At 34.6% G+C, this 16,924-nt stretch overlaps 1 protein-coding gene across 1 annotated transcript in view; it reads left to right on the top strand.

The window, feature by feature from the left end:
* The window catches only part of adamts12 (ADAM metallopeptidase with thrombospondin type 1 motif, 12), a 34,224-nt gene extending 17,759 nt beyond the window's left edge, over positions 1-16,465 (top strand). Inside the window, exons 12-24 of the mRNA XM_051110335.1 lie at positions 693-862; positions 2,289-2,422; positions 4,524-4,644; positions 4,806-5,050; positions 6,174-6,315; positions 6,453-6,579; positions 6,821-7,031; positions 9,234-10,124; positions 12,057-12,209; positions 12,283-12,456; positions 13,737-13,883; positions 14,341-14,494; positions 15,497-16,465. Coding sequence (XP_050966292.1) covers positions 693-862; positions 2,289-2,422; positions 4,524-4,644; positions 4,806-5,050; positions 6,174-6,315; positions 6,453-6,579; positions 6,821-7,031; positions 9,234-10,124; positions 12,057-12,209; positions 12,283-12,456; positions 13,737-13,883; positions 14,341-14,494; positions 15,497-15,612 — 2,785 coding nt within the window. The 3' untranslated portion in view covers positions 15,613-16,465. The remainder of the gene's footprint in view (positions 1-692; positions 863-2,288; positions 2,423-4,523; positions 4,645-4,805; positions 5,051-6,173; positions 6,316-6,452; positions 6,580-6,820; positions 7,032-9,233; positions 10,125-12,056; positions 12,210-12,282; positions 12,457-13,736; positions 13,884-14,340; positions 14,495-15,496) is intronic.
* Positions 16,466-16,924: the final 459 nt, after the last annotated feature.

Genomic DNA, 16,924 nt, shown 5'->3' on the forward strand with positions numbered 1-16,924 from the left:
TAGTAAAAATATTTCAAAATTGTACTGTTTTTGCTGTACTTTGGATCAAATTTATGCAGGCTTGGTGAGCACAAGAGGCTTCTTTAAAACATTAAAAATCTTACTATTCAAAATCTTTTGACTGGTAGTGTATACATTTAAAAATAAAGTACAGTTAAAACAGTAATACTGTGAACTATTGTTACAATTATTAAAATAAAATAAAATATTATTAAAATAACTGTATGTGAATATATCTTAAAATGTATTTTATGCACACACACACACACACACAATTTAAATACAATTAAAAATATTATGAAAAATACATTATGTGCCAGGAAGATTAACAACTAAAAGTTTAAAAAAAAATCTAAATACAGTTCGCATACAGGGCACAAGAAACACACTGCATAAAAACATTGTGGTAGTGTGCTGTTCAGTTTATGTATTTTACCCGTTATCTGCTGTACTACCAACAGAATACACTAGATGGCACACATGTAACTATTTTACAACCCTTTGCCTTTCGCTCTGTAGTTACTGCTGTCATAAATTGACTAGCATCTTAAAACCACACTATTTTGAGTCTTTAAGTAACCATGTTTGAGTCTCAATTTTTCTCCCCATTTCAATTCCTCCACCATCTCTGTGTTTTCTTGTACATTTTTCTGAACATGATCTGTAGTGTGATTTTTTGTTTCTATTGACAGACCTGAGTTTGGAGGCAAATATTGTACAGGCGAGCGAAAGCGCTACAGAATTTGCAACACAAAGCCTTGTGCCAGAAAACATCCATCCTTCAGAGAGATGCAGTGCAGTGAATTTAACACTGTGCCATACCACAATGAACTCTACGAGTGGATACCTGTTGCAAGCTCATGTAAGATCACTTTGAATGACATGCATCAAAATATTGCATTCAAATTTGTATATGCGCCTGATACAAAATCAAAATTGGTGGTCCATTTTGGGGCCAGTAAAGTTTTTAATGTTTTTGAAATAAGTCTCTTATGCTCACCAAAGCTGGATTTATTGTATGTGATCAAAAAATACAAAAAAGGAATGTTCTGAAATATTATTAGCATTTCAAATACCTGTTTTCTATTTGAATATATTTTAAAATGTAATTTATTCCTGATGCAAATTTTCAGCATCAGTACTTTAGTTTTCAGTGTAACATGATCCTTCAGAAATCATTCTAATAAGCTGATTAGCTGCTCAAGAAACATTTTTTATTATCATCAAACATGCCTGAACACCCTAGCATCATTTGCATTTTCTTCAGAAGTTGGAAAAAGTCCATTATATGTATTTTTTCTCAAAAACTGTTTGAATAAACAACTGGCTACACAACTGTGAGGCATTTAATGTTAGCTGCACTGACTTGAAGACTTGAAAAAAGAAAACATGTGCTTTCTACAACTGAACAGCTGAGCCAAGATACTGTGTTAATGCACGCTGCGGCGGGTCGAGGCCTGTTGACATTAACATAAAACTTCTTACACGTGGCTGCTTACAATTTTATAGAGTTTGTTGGTTCACATTCAAGAATGCCCCACTTTTATTAGCCAGCTTTAGAGGCGTGTGGATTCCTGACACAAGTGTTTAGTCATTGTTGTTTGCTCTGTTTAGGTCGTTTGAGCGCAGCGTGAGTTCTGGATTGTAGATTATAGTCTAAACACTATTTGATGTTTGCATGGTAACAACACCAATTAATTATACATTTTATGTGATTTCTGGGGGGGGGTCTTTTGTCTGACTTTGTTAACTTAGAGTTAGAATTAAGTAACACTTAGAACTTTTTTTTTTGGAATAAATACAACAAGTGTCTGTAAAAACATGTGTAATGATACAAAAGATTTCTATTTCAAATAAATGCTGTTCTTCTGAATTTTCTATTTATCAAAAAAATTCTGAAAGAAAGATTTTCCATAAACATATTCGGCAGCACAACCATTTTCAACACTAAAAAAATGTTTCCTCAGAAGCAAATCAGCATATTAGAATGATTTCTGAAGGATCATGTGACACTGAAGACTGGCGCAATGATGCTGAAAATTCAGATTTGCATCACAGGAATAAATTACATCTTCAAATATATTAAAACAGAGAACTGTTATTTTAAATTGTAATAATATTTCATAATATTACAGTTTTTTCTGTATTTTTGATAAAATAAACAGCCTTGGTGAGCATAAGTGATTCCTACAGACCTCAAACTTTTGGTAAAATGCTTTTGCACACAGTATTCTATGAAATTGCTTCACTATATAATACAGTAAGTAGCACATGTCTCCCTCTCTCAGCACGTCCATGCGAGCTGCACTGCAAGCCTGTGGATGAAAACTTTTCTGAGAAGATGTTGGATGCGGTTACAGATGGAACGCCCTGCTTTATGAACAACAACAGCAGAAACATCTGTGTCAATGGTGTGTGCAAGGTAGTGTGGCTGGGTATGTCTTACTTTCAACCCATTTGTGCTCATGTGTTCGTTGATGTACAGTAATGAATAAAAAGTGCACTTAAGTGACACTTTAGCATATAATCTATCAAAATATGAAGACAAGCGTGTTTCTGTGCTGCACAAGCTTCACTAACATCACGTTTCTTCATTATTGTTGCTTAGTGTTTAATCAGCTGGTGTTTTGATCATCTTTAGTAGATGTATGAAATCATTTCTCCTCAAGCAGACACAGGTTTAGTTCATCACACTAACTAGGAGCATGTTCCACTAACATTTCACAAACACGAAGTGGCGCAATACTTTTAGCTTTGTTTTAACGTTATGCTACCATTCAAAAGTTTGGGGTCGGTGAGATTTTTAATGCTGCATTTATTTGATCAAAAATACAGTAAAAACAGCAATACTTTGAAAAATCATTACAATTTCAAATAACGTTTTTCTGTTTAAATGTATTTTTAAAATGCAATTTATTCCTTTGATGCAAAGCTGAATTTCGTTCAGCATCATTACTCCAGTCTTCAGTGTCACATGATCCTTCAGAAATCATTCTGATATGCTGATATGTATTTGTATTTCTTCTTATTATTAATGTATCAATATCTTAATATTTTGTGGAAACTGTAATGCTTTTTTCAGGACTTGTGTGTGTATATATATATAAGTAGTTTAAGTCTTTGGTTCTTTTAATTGTGATGATTTTGGCTCACATTTAACAAAAACCCACCAATTGACTATTTCAACAAATTAGAATACTTCATAAGACCAATAAAAAAACATTTTTAGTGAATTGTTGGCCTTCTGGAAAGTATGTTAATTTACTGTATATGTACTCAATACTTGGTAGGGGCTCCTTTTGCTTTAATTACTGCCTTAATTCAGCGTGGTATGGAGGTGATCAGTCTTTGGCACTGCTGAGGTTGTATGGAAGCCCAGGTTTCTTTGACAGTGGCCTTCAGCTCATCTGCATTTTTTAGTCTCTTGTTTCTCATTTTCCTCTTGACTGTACCCCATAGATTATCTATGGGGTTCAGGTCTGGTGAGTTTGCTGGCCAGTCAAGCACACCAACACCATGGTCATTTAATCAACTTTTGGTGCTTTTTGGCAGTGTGGGCAGGTGCCAAATCCTGCTGGAAAATGAAATCAGCATCTTTTTAAAAAGCTGGTCCGCAGAAGGAAGCATGAAGTGCTCTAAAATGTATTGGTAAACAGGTGCAGTGTCTGTGGTTTTCAAAAAACACAGTGGACCAACACCAGCAGATGACATTGCACCCCAAATCATCACAGACTGTGGAAACATTACTCTGGATTTCAAGCAACTTGGGCTATGAGCTTCTCCACCCTTCCTCCAGACTCCAGGACCTTGGTTTCCAAATGAAATACAAAACTTGCTCTCATCTGAAAAGAGGACTTTGGACCACTGGGCAACAGTCCATTTCTTCTTCTCCTTAGCCCAGGTAAGACGCCTCTGACCTTGTCTGTGGTTCAGGAGTGGCTTAACAAGAGGAATACGACAACTGTAGCCAAATTTCTTGACACGTCTGTGTGTGGTGGCTCTTGATGCCTTGACCCCAGCCTCAGTCCATTCCTTCTGAAGTTCACCCAAATTCTTGAATCGATTTTGCTTGACAAGCCTCTCAAGGTTGCGGTTCTCTCAGTTGATTGTGCATCTTTTTCTCCACACTTTTTCCTTCGACTCAACTTTCTGTTAACATGCTTGGATACAGCACTCTGTGAACAGCCAGCTTCTTTGGCAAAGAATGTTTGTGGCTTACCCTGCTTGTGAAGGGTGTCAATGATTGTCTTCTGGACAACTGTCAGATCAGCAGTCTTCCCCTTGATTGTGTAGCCCAGTGAACCAAACTGAGAGACCATTTTAAAGGCTCAAGAAACCTTTGCAGGTGTCGTTGATTAGCTGATTGGCATGTCACCATATTCTAGTTTGTTGAGTAAATTGGTAGGTGTTTGTTAAATGTGAGTCAAAATCATCACAATTAAAAGAACCAAAGACTTAAACTATATTTTGTGTTTTTGTATGTGTGTGATGCATGTATATGTTTATGTGTAATCTTTCTCCAGGAGGTGGGTTGTGATTTTGGCATTAATTCTAATGCTAAAGAAGACGGCTGTGGCGTTTGTCTTGGTGATGGATCCACTTGTGAGACAGTGAAGGAGAACTTTGTGGCACAAGATGGATTTGGTGTGTAAGACTTGTAATCTTACTTGTAAACTTTACATATTTATATACTATGTACTAAATTAGATTCCAAAAATGATAAAAAAGACACATGTTCAGATCAATGTCTATGTGTTGAAACAGCAATGTTTCAAATGGTTTATAAGTGAGATTATGTGATTTAGGTTACACAGACCTGGTTTTGATCCCTGAGGGAGCTCGAGATATCTTCATACAGGAAGTGGAAGAGGCTGGGAATTTCTTTGCGATCCGAGCAGGTGATTCAGATGAGTATTACCTCAACGGGAATTACATAATTCAGTGGAACGGAGAGTATGAGGCAGGTGGCACAAAGTTTTACTACGATCGGACCGGTAATATGGAGAATCTCACCTCAGCAGGACCAACAACTGAACCTGTCATGATCCAGGTACTGAACTTCATGCACATAAACACATTTGCCATATTAACATATCAAATCAACATGTCAGCATATTAAAAGGAATAGTCTGAGTTCAATATCAGTTAAACACTATAGAAAAAAAATACAGAATAATAATAATTATTAAAATAATGTTTATGGATAGCTGCATTGCATCTCTTTCTGGGACAAATTCATTTTTGTTGAGCACAGAAAAGGTTGGCATGTGATTTTTTTTTTTTTTTTCATATAAATGTGACCCTGGACCACAAAACCAGTCATAAGGGTCAGTTCTTTGAAATTGAGATTTATACATCATCTGGCAGCTGAATAAATAAGCTTACCATTGGTGTATGGTTTGTTAGGATACAAAAAAAACTGAGGGTGCAAAAAAAAAAAAAAAAAAAGAAAAATTGAGAAAATCGTCTTTAAAGTTGTCAAAATTAAGTTCTTAGCAATGCATATTACCAATCAAAAATGTAGTTTTTATATATTTTACGACAGTAAATTTACAAAATATCTTGTAACTTTACTTAATGTTTTAATTAATTTTGCCATTAAAGAAAATTCAATACTGTTCACAAACACAGTGTATTTTTGGCTATTGCTACAAATATACCAATGCTACTTAAGATTTTGTGGTCCAGGGTCACAAATATGAAAAATGTAAAGTCATTTACTATTTATTCCTGTTGTATTCTTTTATAACAGTGTGTATTTTGGCGTTTGTTCTTGTGCTTTCACTAAAAAATGCAATTTTTATTCATTTTTGACAAACTGATTAAAGAGTCAGTGTTATTTTCTGTGTTTATCATGGTAAACATTTTGCAAAAACAGCCCATTATAATGATCCTGAATATTTCTTTAATGAACCAATGGACAATTTGCCCAGAAAGCATTTTTGTTAGAAAACAGAATTTTATATTTAATTAAATTTTCTTCTGAAAAATAATTTAATAATCATAGCGCACACAGTAATTTTGATTTATTACTCTACTTCTGACATTGTTTGTGTGAGAAAGCATAAAAAATAAAGTTGTTGATTCTAACTGGCAGCACTTGCAAAACAAGATGATTTGTTAAACGCTGTCAGTAGATGATGAATGTTTTTCTTGCGACGTGAAATGTTCAGCTGTTGTTCCAAGAGACAAACCCTGGTGTCAAATATGAGTATACTATTAAGAGGAGTCGCCCACTGGGGAATGAAATTCTGGAACCAGAGTACATCTGGAAATATGGAGCCTGGACTGACTGCAGCACCACCTGTGGACTTGGTACGGAGCAAGATTTTTTTCTTTACTCAATCCATAGTTCAACTACAGCATCATTACAGGATTTTTTTGTGTGTTTATACTGATAAAAGTTCTTCCAGTTAGGCTTTGATAGCATGTGACCACATGTCTCTGTACAGGTGAACAGCATCAGCCTGTGCGCTGTTTTGAGCCAGAGGTTGGCGTGGTCGAGGAAACACTGTGTGATCTCAACACACGTCCTGTTGACAGGCATCGCAAATGCAAGAACATGGACTGCCCTGCAAGGTACACTACAGTATAAATATGGCTAATTGGCTATCTATCTAACTCCAGTATCTAACGGTCAACATGTTCCACTAACTTCTCACAAACAGTGGTGCAATACTTTTTAGCTTCAGTTTGAATTGTATGCACTACCTTTCAAATGTTTGGTCTTGGTGATTGATGATTTGCTGCAAAAGCTTTTATTTGAAATAGAAATCTTTTGTGAAATGCTCTGTACACCTAAACTCTTTACTGACCTCAGGTGGTGGGTGGGAGGATGGCAGACCTGCTCGGCTACATGCGGTCCAAGCGGAGTAAGAAAGCGCACCATTATGTGTGTGCGTACGGTGGCCGGAGAGGAGCGAGTTCTGCACCCTGGGGACTGTAAGAAGCTGCTCAAACCCAAACCTGTGGTACCCTGCAACCGAGACGTACCATGTGGGTCAGAGTGGATTGTGGGGAACTGGAGCGAAGTGGGTAGTTTTATTATAAATGTACCTAGTTAATGTTCTTTACATTTGTCACGGTGATGGTAAAAAATGGAGGGAAACTTATATTTCAATGCTTCTGCATTCCCCCAGAGAAACACAGTGTTCACTTACAAGACTTTTGTGTTCACTTGTGTTCGCTCCTCTAAGAAATTTAATTTTCACTTGTAAGATTTTTGGATGTGCTCATGGAACTTTTGCGCACGCCCAAGAAACTTTGCGTTCACTCACAAAACTTTTGCCTTCCTTCAAGAAACATTGCGCTCACTTCACAAAAATCTTTGCATTTGTTCGCTAAATTTTTGCATTCTCACAAGAAACTTTCTTCATAAAAACTTTTGTGATGGACATAATGAGGTGTAACTAAATTTCAATGCTTCTGCGAGCAAACAGGAAATGCAAGTGTTTTGCAAGTGAATACAAAGTTTGACGGGAGAAGGGAACATTTTGAGAGACCACAAGAAAATTTTGCCCTCAAATGCAAAAGTAGGGCTGTGCGATATGACAAAAAATTAAAATCTCAATTTTTGCAGGACGTCTGACTGATTCTAGATTTTTTACAATTTTTAACTAGTCAGGTTGAAAATGTAAACAACACGATTCAAGTAACTTTTCCTTTATTAACCCTCTAGTTAAAGAAAATTCTATTCCAAGTGCACCACACATGAATGTGTAAACATGATGTAAATGTTGAAAAATTACTTAAATATCTTTGCAGAAAAGATGCATGAACTACAGCTACATTTTGTTTTCAAGCTTTCAGCCTGTAACCATGATGCAAACATGAATTATCAGACATTCAGTAGTAGTTCTTCAAAGGTTTTTTATTCAATTGCAATCGCAATTCCTCGATTTCTAAAAAATAAAATCGTGTCATAACATTAAATTCGAATTAACCGATAAAATCTTAAAAATCACCCAGCCCTATGCAAAAGCATTGAAATATAATTTTTAGTCTCTTTTTTTCTATCAATATGTCCCCTTAGGGGCTGTGTATCAGTTTTATGTTTTGTGGATTGCTTTGAATCGTTCAGGAAAAAAAAAATAATTCTGTCATTTTCTCATTTTGTTGCATATTTTGCACAACTTTTTTCTTTCATTTTAACTTACTTTGAGCTATGAAACTCAAAAGGACAAAAATCATAGTAAAAGTCATGAAACTGTTCAAAAAAACTTCTATATATATGATTTGTGCAATATTTCATATCTGCTGAAGACGTTATGCAATAGCCTTGTGTGAGGAAGAAACCAAAGTTTAAGTTAGGTTTAGAAAATATTTTGCATGTCAAAACTCAGTCATGCATGTACATATTCTAGCAGTGCTGCACGATTAATCAAAATAAAAGCAAAATTGTGAAATGGCTTAGTGCGATTATAAAATTCCAAGTAATTTATTCCAATAAATTCAATAAATTCATTCATGAATTCCAATAAAGTTATTATAATGTTTCTTAAATACTCACTGTTTTACAGTGAAATATCACAGCGGCAATATTTCTTTTTTTTTTTTTATTATTATTAGTACTTTTTTTTTTTTTAAAAAAACATATTTTTACATTTTACAATAATAATATTGTTTTAAAGCCATACTGATATATAATCACAAAATATTGGCAACATTTTACAGCCTTACAAATAATACTTACGAACTACAGCAAACCTGGTGATTTTTTTGTCTTCAGAAAAATTGTGGCTCAAATCATGCAGCCCTGATTTACAGTCAAACCAAAAATTATTCAAACACCAGATATAATTTTTGATATTTTTTTATTAGTGGGTGCAGGTCACTATAGTTCATTTATGTAAGTGAGGATAGCAAAATAAAGTAATCTGTGACATATTATACCCCAAAAAATTTCATACAGTGGACTACCAGTAAAACTGATACAAATTTAGGACCAAAAATTTGATTTAACACTTTGACCTGACCATGTTTTGTTACATACCTTTCTATCAAAGTTATCTGACATTATCAAGGTGAACTTGTTATGATACAGTTTAACTTTTGAGTTCTTGTCATATTTTATTACCTTTTCTAGCGAATAAACTAGTAATGTAAGAAATGTTGAAGGTGTCTGAATAAATTTTGGTTTGACTGCATAGGGTATTTTTGCATAGTAATTAGTTGCATGGTCATGTTATTTAATTTTTGTGTACCCAAACTCATGATTGTGTTTCATGCTGCAGTGCTCTCTATCTTGCGATGGAGGGATAAAGTCCAGAGTCGTCAAGTGTGTGGCAAAACAACCCAGCCAGTGCAACCCTGCCAATCGACCTCGTTCCACGATGCTCTGTAACCTCCAGAGCTGCTCATCCACTAACAGATGGACAGGTTCCCCATTCCGACCACGATTCCGACCTAAAGTCCCTCCTAAAATCCCAACGCAGGCCCTCGGGACACAAACACCAGGATATAGTACCACTACTGTGCCCCCATACACCTCTACTACCATTACGACCATCACTTCCTCAGTGTCCACAACATCTGACATCATCCACGAAGATGACCAAGACTTTATCCTGGTGAAGAATGATCACAAAGGCAGTGGTGGTCCTGGAACGGTTGCAAAAAACACTGAGGATGAGGAGGGAAGCACAGACCTGCAGCCTCCGGATAAAAGCTACAAGCCTGGTTATGATTACATAGTAGAAGATCCAACCGGAGAAGAAAGTGCACGTGAGGACAAAATATTTAACAGCACACTGGAAGAAGTCTCCACATCTACTGTCCGATCATCGCATACTAACATTCCCACGACAAAACCAGCCACTACTAGTAGAACCCAATACAATGATTATTTGACAACATACCAACGCACAAGAAGTTCATATGAAGCACATACCACTCCAAACCCAGCAGTGCCATATTTGAATACTCAAAGTCCACAAGCAACTGTTCCTACAGTGAAGATACTGAGAAAAGCCTCAAAAACACCAAACAATCCCAACAAAGACAATATGCCTAAAGCGGTCAGGCAGAAGCCAGAGATGGGGACCACCACCGCTGACTACAGGAACCTGAATGCACGAGATCCCGTCAGCAGGAATGCATTTTGGAAAGTGGGCAACTGGAGTGAGGTAAGAATGCAAATTTTAGCAATTATCTTAAGTTATATTACATGCATTGAGTTATGATTAGATTTGCATTCCCAGAAAGAAATACAAGTGCATGCATGGCTGCAAAAGAATAGTGTTAAAGGTTTGGGTAAGTTTAGACTTTAAACAAAACGATGCCGCAGAGTCGCTGTTATCATGACAAAAAATGAATTTCTTCCTCAGTATTTTTGTCTTGTTTTTCAGTACAAATATCTAAACATATTTTAATCAAGTTACATTGTCTTGAAAAGCAAAATAACTTCAGATATTAAGTCTTGTTGATACATATATTAAAATTATGTGAGTTAATGCTTAAAACAGGAAATATATTTGCCAAAGGGGTAAGAAAAATTTACTTACAACCCATTGGCAGATATTTTTTTCTTGTTTTAAGCATAAACTCAATTTTTATAAATACCTCAGAAAACAATACATCTCAAGTTAATGTATTTTGCATTAAAATGTTTAGATATTTGCACTGGGGAAAAAAGATAAATATATGAATAAATATAGAAATGCACTTTTTATTGTGGTATTTTGGAAGGTGAACATTTAATCATTTAAATATATGGGGGTTTTCAAACTTTAATCTTAAATACCTATTAAAACCAGTGTTTACAGTAAATTAAATGGCACATGCAAGGCAGTAAGTCTTTAAAAGGCAAAGTTTGAAAGAGTCTGTGCATTAAGTGGTTCAAACTGAATTAATTGCACAAATTTGTGCAGAAGAACAGCATTTTCTGAAGAAAATGAGATGAGTTTTGCAGTATTGTGATGGGTTGCATGGGCATTGCTATGGAGTTAAAATGATTTTTAGCATGTTTCATGTTCCTTGCTAAATAAAAATATTGATTTATTGCACATCTTACTGAGCCAAACTTTTAAAGAAGTTCACTTCCAAAGCAAAGATTTGTCATTCAAGATGTTTATGTCTTTCTTTCTTCAGTCATAAAAAAAAAATTATGTTTTTTGAGGAAAACATTTCAGCATTTTTCTCCATATAATGGACTGATATTGTGCCCCGATTTTGAACTTCCAAAAGGCAGCTTAAATGGGGCTTCAAACGATCCCACATGCAGTTGTAAACAAACCCAGCCATGGAAGAAGGGTCTTATCTAGCAAAACGATTGGTTATTTCATTTAAAAAAAAATACAATTTAAATACTTTTTCATCTCAAATGCTCTCTTGCCTTGCTCTCCCTGAACTCTGTGTATTCTGGTTCAAGACAGTTAGGGTATGTCGAAAAACTCTGATCGTATTTTCTCCCTCAACTTCAAAAATCATTTCAAAAATCATCCTACATCGCTGCAGAAGTACCGACACAGTCTTTGCAAAGTAAACATGCAAAGAAGATCAAACACCCTTAACAAAAAAGGTAAAACAGCGATATAAGACGATTTTGAAGTTGAGGGAGAACATGAGATGGGAGTTTTTCGACATACCTTAACTGTCATGAACCAAAAAAAAACTGTCCAGGCAGGGTAAGGCAAGACAAGCGTGTGACATTAAAAAGTATATAAATCATATTAATTTTTTTAAAATAACCAATTGTTTCGCTAGATAAGACCCTTCTTTCTCGCCTGGGATCGTTTACAACCGCATTTGGGATCGTTTGAAGCCGCATTTAAACTGCATTTTGGAAGTTCAAAATCGGGGCACCATAGCAGTCCATTATATGGAGAAAAATGCTGAAATGTTTCCCTCCCAAAAAACATTTCTTTACGACTGAAGAAAGAAAGACATGAACATCTTGGATGATAAGGGGGTGAGTACATTATATGTGAATCTTTGTTTTGGAAGTGGACTTCTCCTTTAAGTGCTAGTGTATCTGTACCAAGCAAATGCAGTTATACAGTATAGATAATGCATGTAATGTACTCACTCTATTTACTGATATGTATTTTTTGTCCCAGTGCTCCACTACATGTGGTCTTGGTGCGGTGTGGCGGTCCGTAGCCTGCAGCTCAGAGCGTGAGGAAGACTGTGCCAGTGTGAAGAAGCCAGAACCTGCCCGACGATGCAACCTGCGACCCTGTGCCACCTGGAAGAGTGGAAATTGGACTAAAGTAAAATCACAATTTCAAAACAAACCTAAATGACTGTATCTGACAATAATCTGTGATGTTCTCCTCTCTTTAGTGTCCTGAAGGCTGTGGGACTGATATGAAGCATCGAGAAGTGCAGTGCATCGACACTCGGAGCAGACGGCCATTGAGGCCTTTTCACTGTCAAGCTCTTTCATACAAACCACACAGCAGTTTGCCCTGCAAAACCCGGCCCTGCCAGCAGTGGACATTCTCACCCTGGGGAGAGGTACTAATAGTAATGGCATGCTGGTGAAAAATTTCTACCAGTGATCCATGGCAGCGATGCATGATTTAACTTCCCGCACCTGTGTGGATATGAACAGCACAACAGGGTTGTAGGTTGCCAGGTTAAGATTTGTATGATAGTTTTGGACAATTTTGGAATAGTATATTGATGTGATTATTTATATAATGAGGTTTGGGCCATATGTGAAATGAAACACGGGAGGGTCTCGGGGGAAAATAGGAGTGTTGACAGGTATGACTATTATTGTTTTAGTTATTATTTTCAAAATTGTGTTTTTCTTTCTATTTTCTATTTTATTTTAATTTTATTTAATGCTTTAGTAATTTTTTAGTTTTTGTTTTTAGTTATAGTTTTTAATATTTTGGATTATTTTTATTTAATATTTTCTGTTTTCCTTTTCATTTTAGTTAAAGTTTTAACAATTTTTAGTGTTTTGTTTTTAGTACAATTGATGTACTATTATAGTTTTTGTTACTATTTTGAATTATTTTTTACATTTATATTTCCACTTTAATTTGAAAGCTTTAGTAATTGTGTTTTTGTCATTTGTATTAGTTGTTTTTAGTATTATCAATATACTGTTATAGTTTTTGTTCATTTTTGTGATTTTGTTTATACTGTTTGCATAGTTTTTTCAGTTCATTTTTACTACAATAGTTTTTGATTTTGTTTTTATTTTTATATTTTCACTTTAATTTAGAAAGTTTTAGTAATTTAGTTGTTTTGTCATTTTTATTAGTTTTCGTTTTTAGTATCACTGATTTACTATTTTGGTTTTTGCTAATATTTTGAATTAGTTTCTTTTATTTTGTTGTTCTTATTTTAATTTTAGTTAAAGATTTAGTAATTTTGTTGTCTTTGTAGTTTTTAAGTTTTTGTTTTTAACATATTTGATACTATTATAGTTTTTGCTAATATTTTGAAATATTTTTTTTATTTTTATACTTTCTGTTTTCACTTCAATTTTAGTTCAAGTTTAATTAATTTGTGTTTTTATTATTTTTTTAATCATTTTTAAAAATGTCTTTATAGTTTTTATTCTTTTTTAGTTTTAGTTATTTTACTTTAAACTAAATAAAAATGACAAATGTTGTTCTAGCAACAAGCTAAAATGATTTATTTATTTCAGTTAACGTTTATTTAATTTCAAGTAATGGAAATGTTTTTAGAAAATGGTTTTAGTCTTAGTAAACTATTATAACGATGGTCCAGAGTAGTTGATGACTGTTTTTTTTTTTCTTTTCATCTGTGATTGACAGTGCTCTAAAAGCTGTGGGCACGGAGTAAAGGAAAGACGTGTGTACTGCCCCGAGTACCAGCACTGCAACATCACGCTCAAACCCAACAACACTGAGTCCTGCAATATGCAGCCCTGCACTAGCTGGGTGACTGAAGCCTGGGATCAGGTAATGCACCGCAAAAACCTCAGTGTTCATTTATAGAAAGGAGTAAATATAGTGTGGGACTTGATATTGTGGCAAATGCCAGATTAAGATTTTTTTTAAACAAATGTAATATCTTTATTCAATAAGGACGCTTTAAATTGGTCAAAAATGACAATAAAGACATAAATAATATTATAAATGCATTACCTTCCTCAAATCTTTTGAACTGTAATGTATTTCTTATTAAAACAGAAAGTTGGGCTGGGACTTGTCAAAGGGAATGTCCATTTTTAAAAGCCTAATCAGCTGTAGTTTACAATCCATGATTTGTGATTTGCCTTTGTTAGTAAGTATGTGGTATTTATAAAATAAAGTGGGCGGGGCATTTATGTACAAACGCGCATTTCATTAGACAAAAATCGGTGTAGGCCCCTCCCTGAGCATCTATGATGTCATCACAGTTTCTATTGATTGACAGTGCTCCAGAAGCTGTGGTGGAGGGATTCAGAAGCGAACGGTGAGATGTGTGAATCAGGAATCTGGCAAGGAAGAAAAGATGTCACTGTGTGCAAAAAACAATAAGCCTGACAGTGCGCAGAACTGCAACCCAGAGGAGTGTAAAATGGATTTAGGTAAACTCTACTATATAATATTGTATTCTGTTTGTTTATAATTAATGAAAAGCATACAATGGTCCCAAAATGTATTTGGACACTTAAAAATGCATGAATGTCATTGCATTTGATAACAAAATAGCAAAAAACTGCTGTAGGATCTTTTATCCTCACTAACATCAATTCTTAATCATTTTTGTTCTTTGGTTCAGTGTCTTTGAATCAGCCGATGACTTCTAACAGCGTCCTTAGTTAAACTAAACTGTAAAAAAACATTTCAACTTCTTTAACTAAACTAAACTTTAACTTAAATTAAAATATTAAAAATGTGTTTTATTTTAGGTTGTTGCTAAAACAACATTTCTAATTTTCAAACTAAACTGAAATAAAAAAATACAATATAGGTACAATAATATACAAATATACTGATATATTGAAAAGAAAGAAAAACAATAAATATACCAAAATTACTAAAAATGTAACTACAAAATATAAAAATAAAAACATTCAAAACATTAAAAAAAAATACTAGTCTCTCAATGATACTACAACAACATTGATTTTTAGTGGATGTATGAAGTCCATTCTCCTCAAGTTTAGACAGGTGACCTAGCAGAAAAACCACAGGTGTATTTCATTACATTAACTATCAACATGATCCACTAACATCCTGATCCTCTATCAACAGGTTATTTTACTAAAACCCAACTAACTTCTTTTTGAGCTGTCTATGAGCTTAATAAAAGTTATTTAGTTTGATATTTTGTTATCTAATGCAATGACAATTTATGTTGAGCATGGCCTATATGTGCCACTGTATTACATTTTTATCAATGAAAAATGTGGTCTTGTGGAGACCAAAAATCTTTTCCCCCAAGTACATAAAAAAAAAACACTCTGGAAAATATAAACCCGTGCTAACATAGATTATTTTAATACACCATCCTATGGCTTTACAGTTTATTTTTAATGTTACAGCCCTTTAAAAAGTTTTTGTTATTTTGTTTCTTTTCTCTGCAGGTCTAGTTTGTAAGAAAAACAGCATGTCGACACGTTTCTGTGAGAAACTCAAGCTGCTGGGTCGCTGCTCGCTGCGCTCGATCCGCAAGCAGTGTTGTGTCACTTGCATGATGTAACACTGCAGAGGTCAAGCTTGGGTCATCGACCAAAAGCGCAAACTACTGGACACACTGCGCGCAGGGGTTCGTGGTGCTCTAGAAACGCAGACGTCCCTCTCAAATATATGAAAAATATGTGGTTTTTACTTGAACAAAGGAACCCTAGCATTTGATGACGTGTTTTCTCCATTCGTCTTAAAATGCATCTTGAAACACTTCTGGATACATCAAGCTTTAGTTACAGAATTCTACATCCATTATACGGCTAAGCAATATGTTATTTTTTGCACTCATTTTGGATTTCTTGTTTTTAACCCAAAAAGATTTGTGTATGGACCCCCTTTTTTAATAATGGCCATGGAGCCAGCAAAAGCTTTTGCACGTACAGGCTGATATTTAGGTTATTCATTAAAAACAGTAGCAGCTGTTATTATCTGAAGTGTCATGTGACCACCGTCTGAGGAACATTAAGTAAGACTTTCCGAGTCAATATGCAGTTCTTACATTTTTCACAAAGCTAAGGTTATGATATGGAAACACGGATACGTGTGCAAAATTATTAACAAATTAACCCAAGTTGTTATTAGAAAGTACATTAATAGGCTGCAAGAAAAATGTAGGACATAAATTTGATTTTAGTCTCAGGTTGTTTTTTTCTTCGCTAGGAAAGATGCTTTGAAAATTTGCATGGACAAAGCAAATAACATCACTAACATCTTGACATTACTGGAGAATTTTAACTTTTTTTTGCAACATTTTCTAATTTTTTAATTCAGTGGATATTGACATAAAAGAAAAAAGTCATTTCCTGCTATAAATGTGATGGCCTAAGATATATCATTACAAATGCAGAGAAAATTAAAAAAGGAAATGACTGTGAAGTAACAGGCTGTTTTACATTATTAAGAGACGAGAAATGGTACTTTATAAGCAGTATGTATTTGTAACTTCATTTAACAAATTTACGTAGTGAAAGTTAATGTCAGTCAGCGAATCGTATTTAGGCTTGTGATAAAAATGCAGGTACGAATATTTCAGGTACAAAAAAAATCCAAATGAGCCAGTAAATAAGATTTTTTGAGCTTACAAAAGATCTAGTCTAGTTTAGTTTCCATTTAACTATTATTGTCATTTTAATAAAAATCACATTTCTTACCACTCAACAAATTATAACCGTAAATAGTTTTTTTAATGAATTTTTACACAAGATCTTAGAAATGTTTTTCTGAAACTGTATTCACCCTCAGGCCATCCGAGATGTAAAAGAGTTTGTTTCTTCATGGGAACAGATTTGGAGAAATGCAGCATTACATCACTTGCTCACCAATGG

This window comes from Labeo rohita, chromosome 5, assembly GCF_022985175.1.
Source record: "Labeo rohita strain BAU-BD-2019 chromosome 5, IGBB_LRoh.1.0, whole genome shotgun sequence".
Classification (NCBI taxonomy): domain Eukaryota; kingdom Metazoa; phylum Chordata; class Actinopteri; order Cypriniformes; family Cyprinidae; genus Labeo; species Labeo rohita.